A 23,765-nucleotide genomic window follows, 5' to 3' on the forward strand; every position below is an offset into this window, starting at 1 on the left:
GAACATATGCCAACTTAAATAGAAGGAAAGGCATTTTAGAAGCCATGGTTTGGCATATTGAAATGATAAAATTAAGATGATAATGTATCGTATCTTAAAAAGAACTTCTAGTTAACACTATAGAAAATGTACGTTTTGTGACTTATTTCGCCGAATGACTTATTTCATATACAATGTATATGTATATGTTTTGTTATTTTAAATCGAAAAAGGTAAAGCTTTGATATGGTCAAAATTAAAGTTTGTCAGTAGCACTCTTTAGATGTTGGCTTTAAAAGCATAACCTTGGTTTTACCAAAATATTATTGGAAGGCATAAAAACAAGACAATTAATACTCACCGTATTTTATACACGTGCATGTATATATAGGTGTTAGTGTTCATTCATGCTGTTCTACAGAAATCAGAAACTTCGACCAGGAGAATGTTTCTAATTTCTGTAGAACAGTACTAGGCTGTGTTTTCTATTTCTATTGTACGGTGTGAAACTGAATCAGTTGAAACAATGGAAACGGCCGACTAATACTTGATAAATCGCTTGTTTAGCTCACCTACATCGTTTGGAAATTGAAGTGAACTCAAAGTCTTTTACGAATTTGAATAGTACGTAAATTCTTATTTTAGACACATTATAATTAAAATGCTTGATGGAAAGAAGTCTTTCATTGAAGGACTTCACATTTTCTTTTTTTACAGTTTTACAATCAATTATCGGAAAATGTAAAAAACAACTTTGAACAAAGTCGGTTTACGTCTAAAATATATTTCGAACTAGATAGCAAGTGGATTGATCGGAGTGCTTCGAGACAATTATTTGAGACACATAGCCAATAAGTTATAACCAGTTCACTTCCAAACACTTCACCCCCTCCCAAACCATCACCCCAGGAAAGAGAAGAAAAGAAAGAAAGAAAACAACAGCTAGACACTTAAGTAATAAATTTATTTCAGGAAAATAAGGGAAGGGAAGTGTGTTAGATCTACTGGTTTTGTGGGGCAAGTTTCTTGATGTGAGAATTGAGCGGCTGGTGAAGTTTCTGGTGTAAAGGTATTTTGTTCCTGGTTCGAAAAAGCTTCAATTTGTGAAGCAACATTATTTATGCCCGCATATCTATCCTAGCTGAAAGGAGCAGGTCGTGAAGTGGTTGCGTCCGCGACCCGTATGCCTTCTAGATAGAGGTTTCTAAAGAGGTCTACATCTTGGTCTATTAAATTCTATTTTTGAACGTAATTAAACTAAGTTCGCTTGATTTATTATTGAGTTTATATTTTAACTTGTCATATTTTATTATTAAATTAACCAGGGTCTTTCAAAAAGATTTTGAAAGACCCTGAATTAACTAAAAGCAATTCTATCCCGGCTTTAATGAAAATTTGGCGCGGGATCTTATGAAGGGACTAGTTCATCAGTAATTCGGTGTGTGTTCAAAATTTGCTGTAAATTCAATTATTTTCATTCCAAAATCCAAGGACTTTTATTCATATTTAATTCAATATGAACAGTAGTTTGTTTTGTGATTTTATCTTTTTTTAGCAAAAATAATATTGACATTGCCTATAAAAAGCTGACTAATGAACTTGTCCCTCGAACGCCATTTGCAAACGGGATGTCGGCCACGACAAGGTGCCCATTTCATTAAAAAAAATTCAGAAGTCTGTCTTTCCGTAATCGTTTCTTAAGCCAGAAATCGGTATAAAGGTTTCAAGGTATTATATTCTATATACTTATATACTAATCTGGTTATTTTCTTTTCAGAAAATTGAGAAATGTTTAAATAAATTGGTAAATCGTGAACTTTTGTTTGTGTGTCAGTTACAAAAATGGCGGAGAGGATATTTACCTTAAATGTACAGCCGGGCTTCTCATTTGCATCATTTTTATATATATGAAGAATAATATTGTAAAACTTCCGTCAAATCACCTTTTTATTAATAGATGAGGCCTCGTGTTACGCTGATTTGATTAATAAATTCATTATAATTATTAAAAATTACCTCCCCTTTTTGACAAGGGAGGGAATCTTGTTGTGTTATACAGAAAACGATTCATCCCACTCACGATTCGTCCAATTTTATGTGTAGTATTTTGTATTTATTTGAAAATATAACTGTTATGGTTTTTGTTCAATAAGGTTATTGTTTTTGTACAGTAAGGTATTCATGATTTTTTTGTATGGTTTGTACATACTGTATGGTATAATAAAATGACCTTTAAAATTAAAACTAAAAACTGTGCAGTGCTCATTCATGAGAGTTATTAAGACCCTTTCACCAGTTTTGGCTGGTAGAAACAATTGTAATTTACGCTTGTGGATGGAATGGAAGCATCTGAATACTTAATAGATTTAAGAAGAAACAGAAACTACATAAAAAAAACAGCCAGAAAATTGGCCTAAAAAACTGAAATGCACCCATAAACACTTTTGATATAGACTACGTGAATAATGGAGGTTTATCGATTTAACAGATACGAGTTGTTTCCCTTATTTTCAAGTAAAATTGATATCTCTTACCGTAAGAAGATATCTCCACCTAAAAACAAAACAAATAAAACAAAACAAAAATGAATTGCTGTGAAAGAATAAAATAAGCAGCAGCTTTTCTGATTAAATGTATAAAATATAAAAAAAATATCTTTACTGATATGCTTTATCATATTAATTTTTAAAAACCAAAATGTACCTTGGAATATTTAATGGAAAAAGAAATAACAAATGTACAGGTACTCCCAAGTAAATCAAAGACATATAAGCAATCAATAATTGACACTTCAAGTATGTAATTCTTATCAGTTGTGTAGAGCTATTTTCAGCACTGTCAAATTGCAGCCACTGAATTGTCGCGCTTCAGTGCACAAGGTATAAACAATTGCCGTGTGTAAAGCATTTTATACACGGCTTATACTGCCTGTTGACATTTTTAATGAGTGCGATTTGACATATGTAGGATTTGATAGGTAATTAGGGTGGATTAAAGGTAATTATTATTGCATAGCTGAAAATCCCATGTGGCAAATTGACTCTTGAGCAGATTTTATCATGTGTCAAATTTGTGCATTTATGATTTTCACGAGTCAAAACCCGGATCCCCGTTTCAATCGAGAGCCCTGCTCTTACGGCTTATGCTCAAACAATACAAATTTAGCCATTTTTAAACCGCTAGTTTGTTGTGATTAAATATTCGATTTTAAAAATCATACATCAATGGAAAGCTTTGGATCTTAGCTTTGTCACAGTATATACTTCAACACATCTTTTGACACCAAAGTATTTAAATTAACTGTTAAACCTACGATAAGTCAGACCATTTTACATACAATTTATACATCAAGATACACAACTGGTTATGTTTACTCGAAAAACTACTGATAGGAATAGCCTGTTGCTTCTAGTTGGGAAAGTGTTTATGGGTGTATTACTGATGAACTTATTCAAATATAAATACACAATTACTCTCTTCACAGAGTTTCATTTAAATGGAGAGGAAGTTATGACATCATACACTTAAAATCTGTCTCAAAGATTAATTATCTCGCAAGTTCACATTTTTCGTGAGATTTTCCGGGACCATGTTCTGCCATGTTGAATTGGCAAAGGACAAAAAAGATTTAAAAAGATGATAAAAATTAAAGTATTTGCAAATATCTTTGAATTAGATGAAATAATAACATAATGGTAACTGCTCAAGACTAGTAAACAATATCTATATCTTACACATTTTATTTCATAATCCCACACCTTTAACATATTTCTATCAGCCTGTTGCAAGATGGTTTGGTGAGCCGGTAAAATGTCTGTTGTGAATGTGTAGTAAATGATCTTAATTTAAGTCATGTTATCTTGAATTTGTGAAGTAACAAAAAAGTAGTGGAAATCGACCAACTTCAAAGGCCAATGCATCTCGCGCAAGGGACTGTAGGTCTGGATTGGAAAATTTTCTATTTTCAGAGCTTCTTATCCCTCCTTATTATAAGTCTCTGCTCCCATTCATTTATTGTTGGTTTAAATACAAAAAAACAACAACAAAAAAACAAACAAACAAAAACACACACAATGTGATCCACTCATAATGACATTGATGTAAGTATGCATTGTGAACACTACACATGTATAAATTAACTTTACTAGCTATAGGGAATGCAGCTTCTGAAACATAGTTTGAATATTCTAGCTCTTATCAGTTTGTGTGAGCACTAAGTAGTTTAAAATATATAGTGAATAACCTTTTATTCTCATGATTTTTAGCTTGACTATTTGGAGACTGGTCCCCGAGCATCAAAGTAACCACTTAAGTTAAAGTTTGCGTACCACCTCAAATATTTTCAAAATCAAACTTTGCACACTTGCAAAACCAAAAAAGTGTTGTTTTTTTTTTCAGTTCGTACTTTCAATTTTGGCTGTCAGACATAGAAGTTTTCAGTTCTCCCAAATTTGACTAACATTTGACATGTGTATAAATGGTTATGATATATTTATTCACAGATGGAAGATTACTATACAATCCAGACACCCGGTCATCATAGTACGATGTTTGCGGAGCTACATGTGCTGCAAAAACAAGGGGTCATGTGTGATGTCATACTTGCTGCAGAAGATGGAGAAGTCATGGCACATAAGGTATCATATGAACTTGAATTTGTTTATTATGTAAAGATATATATGAGCCGCGCCACAACAAAACCAACATAGTGATCAGCATGGATCCAGACCAGGCTGGGCATCCGCACAGTCTTATCAGGATCCATGCTGTTCGCTATCAGTTTCTCTACTTTTTATAGACTTTGTAAGCGAACAGCATGGATCCAGATCAGACTGCGCGGATGTGCAGGCTGGTCTGGATCCATGCTGGTCGCAAAGGCACTATGTTGGTTTTGTTGTGACGCAGCTCATATATATTCTTCATGACAATGTATTTAAATGCATTAAGGTCCTGAAGATTTAGTGTTACTTTGATAGTTTAACCTCTACCATGTGCAGTCTTTGCATATGAGACTTTGGTGCTTTTACAGTGGGCCTTTTTAAATTTAATTAAAAAGTGTCTGCACATATATTTTCTGAGATATTTAAATTTTATTTTCAATAGTAAAATACAGTTTCTATTTGTGTAGAACATGATCAGACTGCAAGTACAGTGAGGTTAACATGGCTGTACTGTTGTCATAGATAAGTTATTACTAACCAGCTAAATTTGTAAAATGGACTTGTCCTGCTTTTGAATTTGGAACAGACCATTACAAAAAACATGTACAAAAATTGAGCAAGCAAAAGAATATAGCAATAATAAGTCTGGGCATGGTAGTGCCCAAAATTGAGGTAGCAGTGTCTTATGACCATCAGGATGTTGTATTTAGGGGAAAATTAGTTTTGAAATCATGTCTTTCTGCTATATTTGCAGCACTGTATTTATAATCTGCAAATTCAAAAAATCTCGAATTAATTCTTTGTTTTCATAATTATTTATTATGCAAAATAGCACCTGACCTTGGCTTGAATCAAATAAACTATTAAACAATGACATAATGAAAACATTGCATTTATCACTAACATGTATTGTATAAGAAATCTTGATTGTTATTAAACATCATAGCAACTAGATGTGAAGTTGTTTAACAGATTCAAATTTCATTATCTATTGTTTTAGTCTTTTAGACCTATTTAGTACATGTACCACTGGTTTTAAATTTTATTTTGACTCATAAGAAAGAACATGATTGTAAAATAACTTCAATGCATTTATTTTAAGCAAGTAAACCTACTCAACTCCTGCAAATGATAAATTTCGTGTACTTGAAGAGTCACGAGGGAGAGCTATTGTACTAACCATGCGGTGGCCATCATACTTTGCTTAAAACAGAAGGGGATGGGTTGAAATTTCACACACATGTTCTCTCTGATTATTTATTGTAATCTTACATGATAGGTACAGGTACCATAAATCTGAGTTACTTTTTTTTTACAGAGTTATGCCCCTTTTCTTTCTGTCAAGCACTGAGAATAGTCAAGTGCACTGACTTAATTTTTTGTGCAAATTAATTGATGATCCAAGAAGCTGTTAACTCTTACATTTAAGAGAAAAAAATATATAAGTATTATTAAAAAATACCAGTGAAATTATTAAAGCTCAATTCAGCAGACCTTAAAAAGGGGAAAAATGGCCCTGCTGAAATTTGTTAACTGATGATGATTTTATTTCAATTTCAGGTTGTGTTAATGGCTGCCAGCAAGTACTTTAGAGAAAAGTTATCCCCAGTTATAGGCCCTACTGCCTCCAAAATCTGTCTAAAAGGTATCTCAGTGGTGGAGTTGGCAAACCTAGTCAAGTATATCTACACAGGAAAACTTCTAGTTGCTAAAGAAACTATGGATATCACTTTAGAGATTTCAGAAATTCTTCAACTGCAGGGAGTGATGCATGGTTATAAAGAAATAATAACATATGAGCAAATGAAAGAGAACCCAAGTAATGCTGTTCCTTTCAAGTCTGAATACAACTCAAATAAGACTCCTCCTCCGCCAGAAGCTAATACTAGTTATACTGAAAAAACTTATTCACCACAGAAAACAAATGCTCAGATACCAAAAGCTGTTGAACCTGTTACTGCTACTCCAGATGAGCTTGCGGTAAGCACTGTTTCTAAGACAACATCAGACACCTTAGGTTCACAGTCCCTTGTTGCTTCGACAGAGACAGCTTCCTTGTCTTCTGTTTCACAGGCAGATGCAATCCAGGATTCCAATGTGCCAGCTAATGAACCGGCTGGAGATGGTGTAGCTCCTAATGCACACAATGTAGATAATGCTGGAGATGCTGCTGATGTTAACAATACTCAAACTTCATCCACTGATTTTAACTTTGACTCCCTGTATGACCAGCAGTATATGGATGTCTCAGCAGGAGCCCGAACTCCATCAAAAAATCCTGGGACAAGCACACAGCCGTCTGCTGTCACACTACCCAAACTGCAGCAGATGGCACCAAATCCATCAGAGAGTCAGAAAATAGCTGAGGAAAGAGCCCAGCATCAAGATTTACTTGCAGTTGCCATAGAGACCCTTTCAGATGTTCCTTATTTGAAGCAACAGCCACATCAACCAGAAGTTGATAAAGCAGTATCTAGTATTTCTGGTCCTGATGCAGCACAACCTACGACACAGGCAATACCTCAACATGTTATTGGGATGAAACCTGAAGAGGAAGATCTTGAAGATTATGAAAATGGTCTAACTTGTACGAAAACAGTTACTATGAGTGCAGGGTCTGTCAATAACGAATTAGGTGGAAAAACAGATGTGTACACTGTTGCTTTAGACCCTGCAACAGTAAGGTCACCCTTAAAGATGCCCAGACCTAAAAGGACAAAAACAGCAAAAGAAAAAGAAGCAGAAGAAAAAGCTAAAAAGTATCGACATATCAAGGCAGTATTAATGTCTGGTGCATCCACTGATACAAAACCACTCCCTATAACTGATGTGGAACCAAGACGAGGAAGTAGGCAAAAGAATTCAACTACCAAGCAGGATTTTCAATATGAAAGCCTCTCAAAAACGAAAAAGAAAGTATTCAGTCCAAAGATTGTTTTAATTCCTAAAGATTCTGTAAGTGATCCTCCATCGGGAAAAGAAATACAAAGTAGGTCCAGCAAAACGGAAACAGATCCAAATTCTAAATGTCTTCCAAAGGTAATAAAAGTCCAGTTAGGAGAAAAAATTAAAGTTCCAAAGGAAGAGAAGATAGAAGCTGAAGGTGATAACTTTGGACAAGTGGTAAACTTTGATAGTGAAAGTGATGATGATGTTAATGGAATGATAGTTAATGATATGTTAGAAGCTTTCCAAAGTGATGATGAAAATAAGAAAAAAAGTTCTGGTAAAAGTAAAGACAATATTGGTACATACCTAACTAATCTAAAGGAAAGTCAGAAAGAGAGGGGTGTTATGAAAAGCCAGTCACTAACTAAGAAAGGGGGCAATAGTAATGATGCTAAATTAGACAATAAAAGTACAGGTGATACTGGAAAAGAAGAAGACACTTTAAGTGTTCAAACCAACAATGTAGAATCTGAAACAATGTCACCAGATAAAAGTATTGAGACTGATAATATTAATGACGATGCAAGTGAAGTTAAAGGACTTCCAGATGATTTGCAGGTGCATGACATTGATGAGGCTACTGCTGAAAGAATGAAGTCAAGTTCAACCAAGCGTAAAACAAGAACACCAAGGAAACTACCAATATCTGATGAAGAGAAAGGCAATGATCCTGTTACTGACCGGCATGACAAAATACCTGTAGTTAGATCCAGGCGGTCCAGTAAGAGTTTAAATCTTGACAGGGAAAAGGAAGGCAAAGCAATAAAACATGACTCTGATAATGATAAATGTAATGAAACAAAGAGGAAGAAGTTAAGAACAGATTTTGAAGGAGGCAATGTTGATTGTAAGGATAAAGATCTGTCTAAAGCAACAGAGATTAAAATAATTGCACAAAGTAAAGTTGATGAGAAAGCACTTGGAGAAGCAGAGAAGCAAATAAGTGAAAGCCAGTCCAAGAAGATAATCATTGTCCCAAGATATTACCAACCAGAAATAAGACTGAAAAAGCGGACGACTGAAGAAATGCTAGAGTTAGCAAAAGAAATACCAAAAAATAAAGAACAGGCTTCATCAGGTGAGTCTGAACTTGAAGTAACTCTGTATGAAACTGAAGAAGGTGATGAAGATGATGATTATGAGGATTATGAAGAAATGTCTGCAGATGATTTTGTAGAAGACAGCAAAAAACATGAAACACATGTTGATGCAGTAGCAAAAAGGAAGATGAATGAATCATTTAAATCCTCTCCAGTTAAGAAAAGAAAAACCGGCAATCAAATGAACCTTTCAGCTGAATTAAATGAAGCCAGTAATGACATAACAAAAAGTAACTTGGCCAGTAAAACTATTGTTAAAAACATAGGAGGTAAGAAGATAATTGCAAAATCATTCATAATTAAAGATGTAACCAAAAGGTCAGAGACTGAGGAGCAAAAATTCAAGACAAAAGTTGAAATTGACAATGAAGATGATGAAATTGATGTTGTAACAAAAAAGGTGGTGAGTAGTAATAGTCCTGCAGGGAGAATGAAAAATAAAGGAAAGGGATTAAGGAAAAAGAAGAGTGTTGCAAGTAAGGAGAAATTGGGAGAAGAAATACATGAAGATGTGTCCAAAGAATCTGATGAAGACGATGCTGAGATAGACTTTTCTGATTATATGGTGTATGTTTGTTCAACAGATGTAAGAATATTTGTTTATTAGATATGTTGATGTTTGGTTGTTAGTACTATCAGGGTTTAATCACATTTAAAGAATGTAGGGATTGGATTCAAACTTTATCCGTACACTTCCAGTGATTAAACCTTCTAGCAGAATGAACTCCAATGATTCTTGCTGTATGAAATGGTTCTTGAAATAAGTAAAAAGGCCCCTTAGATATTTAAATCTTTCAAGCAGTATAAAACTTTCTTCTCAATAATCTGTGAGTGTTTGACTTGTCGGATTCATTCAGAGTCATAATTGTAGGTCACTGACCAAGGCCTATAAATCTGGCATGGTTTTTACTACTTTGTTCCCCATGCTTTTTTTTCAGAAATGAAAATATAATGTTTTAATATTTTTAAGTACTCTTGATGATAATGTTGAGTTTAAACATTTCTTATTTTCAACATAAAGTGATTGTGAAATATTTTTGTCTTTATCAAACAAACAAAAATGAAATTGATAGTTTCGTATTTATATTTTTGTTCTATTTTCACTTTCTGTAGGACTGCCGATTTTCTTCCAAGAGTTTAATAGATATGAGTGAACACAAAGAGATGTGTCATACGTCTCCTGCAGTAAGTATTTTGTGATCTTAATTCATTGAAATTTCTAACTTATAATCCTGCTCAAAATGAGGCATGTAGAATTATTTCAACTTATTTTGAGTTCGAACAGAGCTTTTATTCTGTGTATGAGTAAAGGTTCTATTCTGAAAGGGCGTCTAAACATCTCAAGTTGGTGTTTCTTTAGTATTGAAGTATTAGTTAAAATTTAAATAATATATTTTTGTAATATGATGCTAATAAGAAGTAAACAAATATTTAAACAGGTAAAAGGAGAGACAATTTTTAGCTCACCTGTCACAAAGTGACAGGGTGAGCTTTTGTGATCGCTTTTCGTCCGGCGTCCGTCCGGCCTTAAACTTTTACTTTAAATGACATCTCCTCATAAACCACTAAGCCAATTTCATCCTAACTTCACAGGAATGTTCCTTTGGTGGTCACCTTTAAAAATTGTTCAAAGAATTTAATTCCATGCAGAACTCTGGTTGCCATGGCAACCGAAAGAAAAAACTTTAAATATCTTCTTTTAAAGAACCCTAAGAGCTAGATCTTAGATATTTGGCATGAAACATCTTCTAATGAGTGTCTACCAAGTTTGTTCAAATAAAAGCCCTGGGGTCAAAATTGGCCCCGCCCCAGGGAGTCTTTGCTTTTCCCTATATGCATATAGTAAAAACTTTAAAAATCTTCTTTGAAAGAACTCAAAGAGCTTGAGCTAAGATATTTAGCATGAAACATGTTCTAATGGGTGTCTACCAAGTTTGTTCAAATAAAAGCCCTGGGGTCAAAATTGGCCCCGCCCCGGGGGTCATTGATCTTCCTTATATGTGTATAGCAAAAACTTAAAAAATCTTCTTTGAAAAAACCCAAATAGCTAGAGTTTAGATATTGAGCTAGTGAGTGTCTACCAAGTTTGTTCAAATAAAAGCCCTGGGGTCAAAATTGGCCCCGCCCCAGGGGGTCTTTGATTTTCCCTATATGCATATAGTAAAAACTTAAAAAAAATTCTTTTAAAGAACCCAAAGAGCTAGAGCTAAGATATTTAACATGAAACATCTTCTAATGGGTGTCAACCAAGTTTGTTCAAATAAAAGCCCTGGGGTCAAAATTGGCCCCGCCCCAGGGTGTCATTGATTTTCCCTATATGCATATAGTAAAAACTTAAAAAATCTTCTTTTAAAGAACTCAAAGAGCTAGAGCTAAGATATTTAGCATGAAACATGTTCTTATTGGTGTCTACAAAGTTTGTTCAAATAAAAGCTCTGGGGTCAAAATTGGCCCCGCCCCGGGGGTTATTGATTTTTCTTATATGTATATAGCAAAAACTTAAAAAATGTTCTTTGAAAAAACCCAAATAGCTGGAGTTTAGATATTAAGCATGAAACATCTTCTAGGGAGTGTCTACAAAGTTTGTTCAAATAAAAGCCCTGGAGTCAAAATTGGCCCCGCACCGGGGGTTATTGATTTTCCTTATATTTGTATAGCAAAAACTTAAAAACCTTCATTGGGGTTTAAACTGGCCCCGCTCCGGGTGCCTTTATACAGGTGAGCGACCTCAGGGCCATCATGGCCCTCTTGTTTTACAGTATTATGAGTATACAACTTGGTTATTAACCTTCTTTTTGAAGACTTGCTAGGTGTTTATCCAGATGCTTAAATAAAGCAGCTTAAGATGTTGTTTATAGAAAATAGACTGTCAGAAAATTTAAAATTTAGGACAAAAAAGCAAAGCTTAAAGGTAAATGCATGTAGACGGAAAGGTATATTAGAGTTTTATTAGTCCCTTACCGGTTTACCGGAGGGGACTTTAGGTTTACCCTCCGTCCGTCTGTCTGTCCGTCCGTCCACAAAACTGGATCACACGATAACTTGAAAAGTACTGAAAATATTTTTAGAGAAACTTGATATATGGATAGATGGCAGTATGGAGATTATGCACGTCTTTTTCTTTTCTTCCTATGTTGAAAATTCTGGTTGCTATGGCAACAAATAGGCTGAAAATATGGCAAATTTTACACATAAACTGGATCCAGTGATAACGCAAAAAGTACTGGAAATATTTTTATGAAACTTGAAATATGGGTAGATGGCAGTTTAAAGATTATGCATGTCTTTTTCTTTTCTTCTTATGTTGAAAATTCTGGTTGCTATGGCAACACATAGACTGAAAATATGGCAAATTTTACACATAAACTGAATCCAGTGAGAACTCAAAAAGTACTGGAAATATTTTTATGAAACTTGACATATGGGTAGAGGGCAGTCTTGAGATTATGCATGTCTTATCTGTTCTTCCTATTTTGTAAAAATATTGGTTGCCTTGGCAACAAATAGGCTTAAAACATGGCAAATATAACAATATTTGTGATTAGTCAAAAAGAGCTGAAAATGTTTATGAAATTGCATCTTTAATTCAAAAGTTATCTCCTCTTTAAGAATTTTGCTTTTATAATGTTATATTTTGGTAACCGGGATGTTTCAAATATTAAACTTGACATATGGGTAGAGGGCAGTCTTGAGATTATGCATGTCTTATCTGTTCTTCCTATTTTGTAAAAATATTGGTTGCCTTGGCAACAAATAGGCTTAAAACATGGCAAATATAACAATATTTGTGATTAGTCAAAAAGAGCTGAAAATGTTTATTAAATTGCATCTTTAATTCAAAAGTTATCTCCTCTTTAAGAATTTTGCTTTTATAATGTTATATTTTGGTAACCGGGATGTTTCAAATATTAATTTTAGAGTGTCCTTCAGTCCGTCTGTCTGTCTGTTCATAAAAACTGTTTCCTGTGATCACTTTTAAAGAACTTTTCCAACAAATTTACTTAAAATAGAGAAAAATTGAAACATTAGTGAATGGCCAATGGCCCTTCAGAATGTTGATGGGTTTCTTACCGGTAGGGGACTTATGGATTGCTTGCAATACTATAATAATTGCTTGTTTGTCTTCCTTTTCAATGTGTTTGGAGAAAATTATCATTAAATTGCAAAGAATTTTGCCATAAAACATACTGAAAGGGAATAAATATACTCTAATAAAGAGAAAAGTTTGAATGCTTTTTATCCTTAAATTGTCGAATTTATATTTATCATGATTTAAGTATTACAACCTTAATTCAATCTCATTAAAATAAGATAAAGAGGATATTTGTTTAGTTCAATGTAAGATCGGAATATATTTCACTGAGTGAGCACCAAAAGGTATTTTTCACGAGTGGTGCAGCCGCAAGTGAAATATGAATTTTTGGTGTTCACAAGGTGAAATATATTTTGATCTCGCACTAAACGAACAAATTTACTATTTATTATATGCAAAGAAGCGTTTTAAAAAGACATAAAACCTAATACTGAATGAAAATCGCGCCAAATAATAATAAAATGTGATGTCATTTACGACGTCAGGTCATTAAGTTGGTTCCCAGTACTGTGCAAGCTGGTATTTTAACTGAAACAACGTAAGGGGCTTAAATTCAAAACAGTGAAATTATCAAAATGATAATTTCACTTTTTTAAAGAGTGAAATTATCAGTGTATTTCTATTAACCACCAAAAAGCATGTAATAAAATCGTTTTCACTCTGTTACTCTTTGCTATGAATAGATCTGACTACATTGCTGTGTCGGGTCACCTACCTAGCAAAGGGTAGTGGAGCAACAGTTAGGATATGATTTTAATGAGATTGATCTCATTTAGGTAAGTAATTTAACACGGTGCATTATATCAACCTGCTGGAACGTAAAGTTTACCACCATTTTTGAGCCAAACCAGTCTTACCAGGCTCTATACACAATACAGTTGGCAGTCCAGTTTTAGTATCTAGATACTGAAATCCCTTAAACTTTGAATGGACTGTTCCAAATTCAAAGCTGAGCAAGTCCATTACACAAATTCAGCAGGTTAGGTGTTTAGAGAATAGTTAAATTTATTTATTCATGTTTTGTTTATATTTTTGTCATATATTCTTACTATAGGTGAATACACAAGATACTGAAAAGGAAGATACCAAGAAAAATGGTGAGGACCTTACATATATATGAGCCGCGTCATGACAAAATCAACATAATGGGTTTGCGACCAGCATGGATCCAGACCAGCCTGCACATCCGCGCAGTCTGATCAGGATTCATGCTGTTCGCTTACAAACCCTATTACAAGTAGAGAAACTGATAGCAAACAGCATGGATCCTGATCAGACTGCACGAAGGCACAGGCTGGTCTGGATCCATGCTGGTTGCAAACCCACTATGTTGGTTTTGTCATGACGCGGCTCATATATTTTTTTAAAAGCTTAATTTCCATTTGTAGGTTTGAGCTCATAAAAAATTGAATTAAGGAAATTTTGAGAATTGTCATACAATGTACATTTATTGTCTAAATGAGACTGCTGGAACTAAAAGTGATTGCCCTTTACCACCAGTATAGAGCCAGACCAGCCTGCACATCCATGCAGTTTGACTAGAGCTGTCCTCAATAGAGATGCTATAAGTCCGTTATAAAATTCAGCAGCATAAGGGTTGAAATGTAAAAAATCAATAGAATTTTCAACTTGCTTGCCAACCTTTTTACAGTATTGTTGCTAAATATATGTTTCCGGACTGCTGTACAAATTCTTTCATTTGATGAATCTAGCTGGCATATAAAAGGTTGGTGGTTTCACTCTGGTGACCTCAGATGATTGAAATAATGCATTGAGGTGCAAAGTTCTCGGATCTTTCTCCACCAGGAAAACAGGAAATTTGTCAAGTGACCTAAACAGTGTCTAAATATGAATGCAACAAAATGCTTGTTAGCAGTATTGAAATAGTTTCAAATAATGTAATTTTGTTTTCTTCAAATTTAAAGCTAAAGTTGGGCCTGAAAGTTGTGCACAGTGTGGAAAGACATTCAAGACACGAAAGATCCTGAAAAGACACATTGAATACTCTCATACAGGTTTGTTATATGAGCCGTGTCGTGACAAAACCAACATAATGGGTTGGCGACCAGCATGCAACAAGTATAGAAACTGATAGCGAACAGCATGGATCCTGATCAGACTGCGCGGATGCACAGGCTGGTCTGGATCCATGCTGGTCGCAAACCCATTATGTTGGTTTTGTCATGACACGGCTCATATGTTTTTAGCTCCACTGTTTGAGGAATAGGGAGACCTATTGTACTCACCTAGGCGTCACACTTTGGTTTAAGTTTTCGCGTGCAAGTTGGTATCTCCAAAACTACTGAAGAATACGAATTGAAACTAAATACTCATATTTGAGAGCATAATAGGAGGTCACTGTCTGAGGACCATACCTTAAACATGGATTTTGGCAGAATTATGACCCTTTTTTAATCTTAGAAAATTTGATATTATCCAGGCTCTTGTTATACTTAGTGACATTATGCCCATCCAAGGGTATAAATGAGTGAACATGTGAAAGTCAAAATGAATTTTTTTTTTGCCATTTTTCCTTTTAATATAAAAATTTATTTCACATAAACAATAAACAACACACGGATCAAAAAAACTCCGCCTAGCGGTGCTCTTGTTATTAAATGACTTTAATTACACTCCTGCTATGTGGTTTATGTGATAAACTGTATTTCTATTCCATTGTAGAGAAGGAGAAGATACAGTGTGAGCATTGTGATTTTGCAACCCCGTATAAATCCAGCATGTCGACTCATCTCATGATATCACATGCAGCTAAAAAGGTACGCTTTTTATATGTTCTATTTCAATGGAAAATGGGCATTTTCATATAACAAAGAGTTATGTTGTTGTTTTTTTGCATGCACATTCATATCTGTTTAAAAACTGAGGGCAGTCATGTAATTGTAGGTCATTTTGGTTTGTACAGAATTTATTGTAGTTCGATTGTGTAGGAAGCTATAAGCTTAAAGACACTCTTTTGAATCTGTTCCTGGAACCAACCAGTAATGAGCAATGAGAATATATTTTCTTGCTTAAGGACACAACGACTTGCCCCTGAACCCATGCGGCTAGCGATCATTAGATTACTAGTCCGAAGTGTTAACCACTATGGCCATGCCGCCATTCAATGACCCATAGGTCATTTTGCAAATCTGTGCAATTTACAGTAGGTAAACCCATTTAGTTCACGCCAGGGCTCGTAAGAATTTAATTGTGTTGAATTCAATAAACTTGAAATAACTCGTAAGTGATTGGAAGTAAAAATGTTGCAGATACTTTTGGCTTAAGTCTTGTAGTTATCTTAAGTAAACACTCCACTTAATAAAATAATTGGTACACAGGGCTCCAGATAAGATGTGTATTGTGTAAATTACTTATAAAAAACACAGATTTACGCATACAATTAAAATTTCAAAATTGTGAATACGCAATGAACAACATTTCTCCCGTGTAACCGAAACTTGAACTTATTGCTGATCACACATGTGTGAATAAGTTATATAGAATTTCCCTCATTTTCGCTCTTCAAAACATCAAAGTGAAATCAGTAAATACTCATCTGGAGCCCTGCGTACATTATTTGAGCAATTAATTGCACCTCAGACTTACTGTTGGTTAAGCTTAACATTATCACACTGTTGTTTTTATATCATAACTTTCTCTGATATTTCAGGCTATGTTTATGTGTAAATTCTGCGATTATGGGACACCTTTGACCGGGAATCTACGAAAACATTTGTATAGTGCACATAGTCTCATTGTTATAACAAAACAGCACAAAAAGTCAGCTGAATATGAAAAATTTGACGAGGGTACGATCATAACAAAAGATCATCAAGTCTTTGACCCAGAAACAATGAAAGTACCGAAAACCGCCAAAAGAAAAGCACACAGTAATAAAGACTCTGATGAAACTGCTACTAGTGACAGTCAGGTCAAGGCGGAAGATAAAAAACGCACTAAGATATCTTTAAGCAAACTTCCTGTTGAAGATTTCCTCAAAGAAATGATGAAACGACATCAAGAATATGTTCAACAGCCAGAAAAAAAATATTCTTTCATGAGTAGCAGTATTGCAGTGGCGACAGAACATCCTTCATTTCCACAAGCCTCGCCACAGGTCAGAAATACGCGAGCCAACAAGATTTACAACATGAAAAAAGTAAAACCGACCTTTACAGTCCAGCCCGAGACGACTGGACTGTATGGGATGGGAAATGTTGAAGGTATGTATCATCAAGGTACAGCAACTGTTCCGCAGGTAGCGAGTGAGGTGGAAGTAGAACACGACAACCAGCCGGAAGTTGTTCTTGAAAATGTTGAAGACGATGCCTCTACAGCTGTTCTTACGATTAGCGAACAGAAAGGTATTGATGGGTCAGAAATGATCTTGATAAATCAGAATGGTAAACGCACTATTGTGCGGTCAAAAGATTTTTACGATACTCTTCAAGCTACGGGCCATGATACAAATCAGACATTTGGTGTTATATCAGCCCTGCTACAAGCAGGAGAACAGATTGAAATAAGAGAACAACAAGAAGAAATTGTTGAAATACAGAACATGTAATTTCTGCATTGTGTCTGTTTTTAGTCTAAAATCTTTACGTATCGTTAAGTATGAGTGACTTAACTATTTAGAGAAAGTAATATCAGATTTATATTTTAAGATAAGTTATTAGTATCGAAAATGTGACCAAATTTTCTGTAAAATTTATCATGATAAAACTGATAGTAATGTACCAAAATTAAGAAAAAAGTAAAGTGAACAAGTTAAAACTACTGGAAAATAAAGAGCTTAGGAATGACATATCGTTTTTTTTTATTGTTTTAGAATGCCATACTTTTTTATTGTTCTAGATTTTTATTTTCCTAAATACTTTTTATGCACATTTTGCAAAATCTGTTCTTTTCTCCCCCCCCCCCCCCCCTTTTTTTGCATGTATATAAATATATATATATATGTCATAGATACAGAAAGTATTATTGTAATTAAATTTATGTGTTTCACATGATTGTAATAGTGTGTCTACTCCATGTCATTTACTTAAATGTTCACTACAATGTATAAGACCTAAATTTATAGTAAATATTAATATTTCTCAGTTTATTTTTCTGTAAAAATTTACATGTTTTTTCCTAGCTTTTTCATAGTGTATTGGAGAGCAGACAAAATATTTTTATTTCAAGAAAGTCATGTTTTTTGTAAGAATATTTTGTAAAATCATCTCACCACAGACAATTTAACCCTTGCAGTGTCTATTCTAGGAGGGGGGATTTACTCATATTTTTGAGAATTCCTCCCTATTTTTTCAGAGACGGGGAAAATTTTACATAGAGAAAGAAGGAAAAAAATCAACAAATGTAATAAATTCTCACTTTTCCATAAAAATCCCCCCTGATTTTCAAATCCTAGACTAAACACTGCCTTGCCTTTCTGAAACTGTAAAAAATAATGAGTGAGACTAAAAAAGGATTGGAGCACCACACAAAATACCGTATTCCAGTACTAGTACAGACCGGACAAGGTGATAAATTGATTAAATGCTAAAATTCGTCTTTTCACCAAACAGAATGAACTTTGAAATGTCTTTACACTAATTTATATACAATATTGAATGAAAAATGTAAGAATCGGAAAAATAATGTGTGTATTTTGTGGTCACGATTTTTGAAACTGTCTAGGTACTGCTCTAACAAACAATATCGAGTTAAATCCAAAAATAATAAGCCTTTCCCATCAGTATAGAGCTAAGCTAGCCTGCATATCTAAGCATGCTGACCAAAATTCTATACTGTATGGTAGCTATAGTAGTATTTTGATATTTAAATCTCTTAAACATGTTAAACGTTAAATTGACTGTTTCAAAATCAAATTCAACAGGTTGAAGTTACCATAATAACAAAGTTATTTTAAAAAGATGTATTACTAATCGTTCACACACATCTAGATGTTGTTAATGTGTTATTTATGGTTTGTAATCTAATTTTTTAATGAAAAGTTCAAAGAAGAAAAAATGTTTTGTTTGCTTTGGAATAAGTCACTTTTTATGATTTATTAAAGAAAGATATGGTATTCAATTGTTATTATTCTTTTCAGTATACTACGATCTTTCCATGTACAAACTGTTTAGTTATTGGCAATATCATCCTCAAGTATGGAGAGGTCAATTTCCAAACAAGAGCCAAATGTTTTGTTTTTAAGGTCAGGAGGATATAGGAACCTTTGCTCATGCCAGTTGGTCCATCTGACCACTAATTTCTGTACTATAACTGCTCTAGTCAATTGCTGATTGATTTATAGTTGTCAAACTTCATAGGGGACATTGTTGTAGAGATGACCTCAGTTTTGACGACCCTGGTTAGTTATCCAGGAAAGATGAGTATGTTAAAGATAGACCAATAGCAAAAATACAACCAAAATTGTGTTGAAATCGGCATAGAGACAAACACGTTACAAGATATTCTGCTATTTACCTTTATTATGCCCCCCTTGGAGGAAGAGGGGGTATATTGTTTTGCTAATGTCTGTTGGTTTCTTAAAAACTATCACAAAGTCTTCATATTTCACATACTGATTGGTCATAACTAGTAGATTACCCCTATTGATTTTGGGGTAACTAGGTCAAGGTCACAGGGTCCTTAAATGTCAGAATGGTTTCCGCTCATGATCTTGAAAACCATTTAGATCACAAAGCCTTTATATTTCACATGATGATAAGTGATATGTAGTAGATAACCCCTATTGATTTTGGGGTCACGAAAATCAAGGTCACAGGGGCCTTAAATTTAAGAATGGTTTCTGCTCTTTATCTTGAAAACTATTTATCACAAAGTCTTCATATTTCACATACAGATTGGTTGTAACTAGCAGTTCATCCATACTGATTTGTCATAACAGGGAGATAGTCCCCTATTGATTCTAGGGTCAAGGTCATAGGAGCATTAAATGTCAGAATAGTCATACATCGGTCATTACTTTTTTCCATAGCTGAACACTTCCACATACCCATTTATGGGATGTTTCTATTATAATAACAAAATTACCCATGATATGAGTCAAGGGCTAGAAAGGTTGGCATGTGTTGTTCAACATTTCTTGTTTGCTCGATGGTCTGACCCTCATTATTTTCAATCAGTAACTAGAAAATGCATGGGGATTTGGTGCATTGGTCTTAGAAAGTATATGACCTCAATTTAGTTTGGGGTCAAGGGCTATAAGGTCAAGGTTTTGTATTTCGAGTCAGGGTTCTAAGGTCATGGTCACATTGACCTATGCCAAAACAGCTTCCAACCAATAACTCAACAACACATCAGGCTTTAAAGGAGCATTGGTTTTGGACTGTAAATGACCTTTACTGATTTTAGGTGACTGGGACCTTGTGACCATGTTGATAGGTTAGTTTATATTTTAATTCAATACATGTTAACTAAACCACCATTGTTAACTGTGTTTCATTGCCATTTAACAATTTCCCAGTGTGTTGCTGCATAGTTGCCCATAATTCCATTATATGCAGTTTCTCTGTGACTGGTAATGGTTACTTATTCTTACTACCCTTTAAAGGTCATATGTAGCATTTCTTGTTAAGCATGTGTTTCAAGATCAAGAAGTTCAAAAGATTAAAGTTGTTACACAACTTGTATAGTCTAAAGATTTTGGTAGTCTTAGTAAATATGGTGAAGCCTCTACATAGATATTACCAAAGTCAAACATAAATTTGAGCAATATTGGTTTATTTGTAGCTTGCAAGTGATCCTTTTATTGGTTCAAAGGTGTTCACTACACAAGTATAAAAGAGGCTAACTTATTTCAGCAAACCTGGTCTGAGGGGCGCCTCAAGTTCTTCAAATGGCATAACATATATTGTCAGTGTGAGTTGAAATTCTACCCAGCATGCTGTAATTGGGTCTTTCTGTACATACATCTGCTTTTCAAGTAGGAACAAGCTATTACATTGCCAATGGCCAGTTAATGACCCTCATGGATAAATCAAGGACACTGTGGCCTTGACCCCTGAAAGCTTGTCCAGGAAACAACTAAATAAGGCTTGGGCCTACTCTCCTAAGATTTGGTATGGAGGTTGGTTACCTCTAGAAGATGATCCCTGACATCACTGATTTTGAGTTAATTAGGTTAATGCATGTACATGTAATACAGTACTTGACCAATCAATAACATGGGTTCATCAGTCATAGGTTTGTGTGGTCGAGTGCTTAACCCATTACGCGATATACACGCCTTTTTCACACACACACTCCTTTTTGTTGTCTCAAATGGTGAAAAAATGCCTTATTTAGGCCCAACACTTGTTTTTGTAGGCCCCAACACTTTTTTTTTGTCTGAGAAATGTTGTTAAAAAAAAGTGACCACTTTTTGTGTGGACTCCCAACCAAAAGATACATCAAGGGGTTGCCAGAAGGGGGATGTGCCCCCTTCTGTTTGGGGGGTTTGAAGGGGGGCGGCAGTCCCCCTCATCGCCAAGAAAATTTTGGACTTGTAAGAGGCTAAAATGACCCCAGAATGATCATAAGGTAATGTGTAACCAAGGCTGAAAAGCATTTGACTCTATCTCAATCCCTTGAGAAGTTGCAGCACTTTGAAATCAATTTTGATGGAAAAAATCAATGCAAAATAGTGATTTTTGGCAAGTTTGAGATGTCCCCTCGTTGCCATGGTAACAGAAAATTTAAGCCTAAGCATGTTGTTGCAAAGGCAACGCTCCAGTCAACATTTGTGCCAAGTTTGATTAGTATTGAAGCATTTTTTATAGTTTTATAGCAATTTGAACTTGTAACGGGATACTTTTCAATGAAAACAGCCATTTTTCACAAAATGCTCATGATGATGAAGTAATGGGTTAATGTTGTTGACTTCAAACCACTTGATCATCACTGCTGTGGGTTCAAATCCTGAGGGGGATGCACAGACGAACAGTGCGATTTTTAATATGCTGCCCTTTGGGGCATAAAAAAGTAAATACACGTATTAACATAATTTCATACTTTTTATACAGATATTTTTATTTTGTAATAATTACATATTAATAATTCACTTAAGCATCATATACAGAAATTGCAGTAAAAATTGTTATTTATACAACAGTAACTTTTTAATCAATCTAAATTTGCAGCAAGGGGTAATAATGGAAACTTAAAATAGATTATCCCTATTAACTGCAATTAAAATACAAGACTGCTCTTGATTTAACCCAAATGAATCAACAGCTTACGTAATATCATCGTCGGATACCCACGATTGATAAACATGTCACATAACATGATGAATGATAATGGTTCGGCCGTGGGTATCCGACGATGACGTAATATATGATTTATTCTAAGGCTTACTTTAAATTCATGACCAAGCTCAAACATAAACATACTGAACTTTTAATTGTAACTACATAATCAAAGGATTCTTTACATATAATATTAATTTTGTAACAAAGACGGAATGGCTGTCAAAGGTGGACCTCCGCAGTAGCAAAATGTTGTCAGAAAAAAGATGTACCATATTTTCTTTACTTTGTAAAGCTGGTTTATATTTTGTCCCAGTTTAAAGCATTAAAGCCATTAAAATTATAACACTGACTGTTTGTCTGCATTTGTTGATTAGATCAACTTTAAATCAAAATATCTGAAGTTAAACACTTTGAACTAATCCACTAAACAGCTATGTCAAAACTTTAACTTGAACATCATTTTTTGTACACAACTTTCACTTCCAGTTCTGGTTTATTAAACTCTCTCTCTCTTATCCAGTTAAGATATTAGTTAACAATCATATCTCATTGGCTGCATTTTTGAACACACTTGTCGCCCTCTTGAGTTCTATATCATTTAAAAAAATCACTAATTAGAAATCTTCATCATTGTTGCATCTGTGCTTGTAACTGTTTTACACGTTCCTCGTCTTGCTGTGACATTTGTGTTAATTTTTTACCGATTCTGTCGTGAATTTCCATATATTTACCTACACATCTGTCTATACACACAGTCTCTCCTTTTGTTAGGTCAGAGTCTTTATATCGAGCAGGTATGCATTTTTTCTGACAGGTTGTACTCATCCTGCAAACAAAACAACAAAAATATGAAGAAAATTCAGAACAACTGGTATTTATTAGCTCGAATTTACCGGAAAAAATATTAACATATGCACTTTCGCCTTCCATATAATTTTGAAAAGTGCCGTACGGCTAGCCAATACAGTGTGTCCAGGCTAGTCGTACGTGACTCACGTACGGCTAGAACTTTTGGCTAGCCGTACGGGCCCGTACGGCTAGCCACTTCCTATTATCTATACATGTAATTCATTAAAGCGTCCACTTCATGGGACACTGGAAGCTCGACAACTTATTTGGGTTGCCAACAGCTATATTGTGTTTTCAACTCTCTAAATAAAATAAAATGAAAAATGCAGCCATTAAAAGAAAACTTAATCGAATAATCTGAAAATCATGCGGCATTCATGTCCATACTTTATTTCATCACCCACGAAAACTGATGACAAACATGTGTATGGCAGTATATTTTTCTAAGTATTTTGTCATGGAACGATTTCGGTTTAATACAATTTTCAAATATATATCTTAAGATAATACAATGTAAATTTACTTCCACCTTTCTTACTTAAATGCATCTACCCGGTTTTTAGCAAAGTTTGACCTATCCACTCCCCACCCACTCTGTTTACCTATTGTACATGTCTGCCATCATTTCCATTTCAAGATCTGCGACTAATTTCAGCTGTGCCTCTGTAATTCCAGCCATTTTGAAACTATATATATCGTTTTCAATTACAAAGTGGTTTTCTAATGGCAACTGAAGCGACTTCAAATTAACCACGTGAATCAGCTGTCAAAATATACCGGAAGTTTACAACTTCGCGACAGTACTTTGATATCCGTTTCGTCGGTCCAATGAAATCCAATGTAACATGAATGCAAAATTATTTTAGCCAATCAGTGAAAATGTAATAAATAA

General features: G+C 34.5%; 2 protein-coding genes across 2 annotated transcripts; one reads left to right on the forward strand and one right to left on the reverse strand.

The window, feature by feature from the left end:
- Positions 1-1,570: 1,570 nt before the first annotated feature.
- LOC132736329 (uncharacterized) lies at positions 1,571-17,704 on the forward strand. The gene is made up of 8 exons (XM_060723443.1): positions 1,571-1,707; positions 4,482-4,616; positions 6,201-9,275; positions 9,803-9,874; positions 13,837-13,879; positions 14,708-14,797; positions 15,465-15,559; positions 16,453-17,704. Exons 2-8 carry the CDS (start codon positions 4,482-4,484, stop codon positions 17,347-17,349), a joined length of 4,407 nt encoding a protein of 1,468 aa, XP_060579426.1. The 5' UTR covers positions 1,571-1,707; the 3' UTR covers positions 17,350-17,704.
- Positions 17,705-22,524: 4,820 nt separating this feature from the next.
- LOC132736350 (mitochondrial import inner membrane translocase subunit Tim10-like) lies at positions 22,525-23,686 on the reverse strand. The gene is made up of 2 exons (XM_060723465.1): positions 23,476-23,686; positions 22,525-22,850 (listed from the first exon to the last, which is right to left on the reverse strand). Exons 1-2 carry the CDS (start codon positions 23,550-23,552, stop codon positions 22,652-22,654), a joined length of 276 nt encoding a protein of 91 aa, XP_060579448.1. The 5' UTR covers positions 23,553-23,686; the 3' UTR covers positions 22,525-22,651.
- Between the last annotated feature and the right edge of the window lie 79 nt (positions 23,687-23,765).

This window comes from Ruditapes philippinarum, unplaced genomic scaffold, assembly GCF_026571515.1.
Source record: "Ruditapes philippinarum isolate M1 unplaced genomic scaffold, ASM2657151v2 ctg1013_1_1_1_1, whole genome shotgun sequence".
In the NCBI taxonomy this organism is placed as follows: Eukaryota; Metazoa; Mollusca; class Bivalvia; order Venerida; family Veneridae; genus Ruditapes; species Ruditapes philippinarum.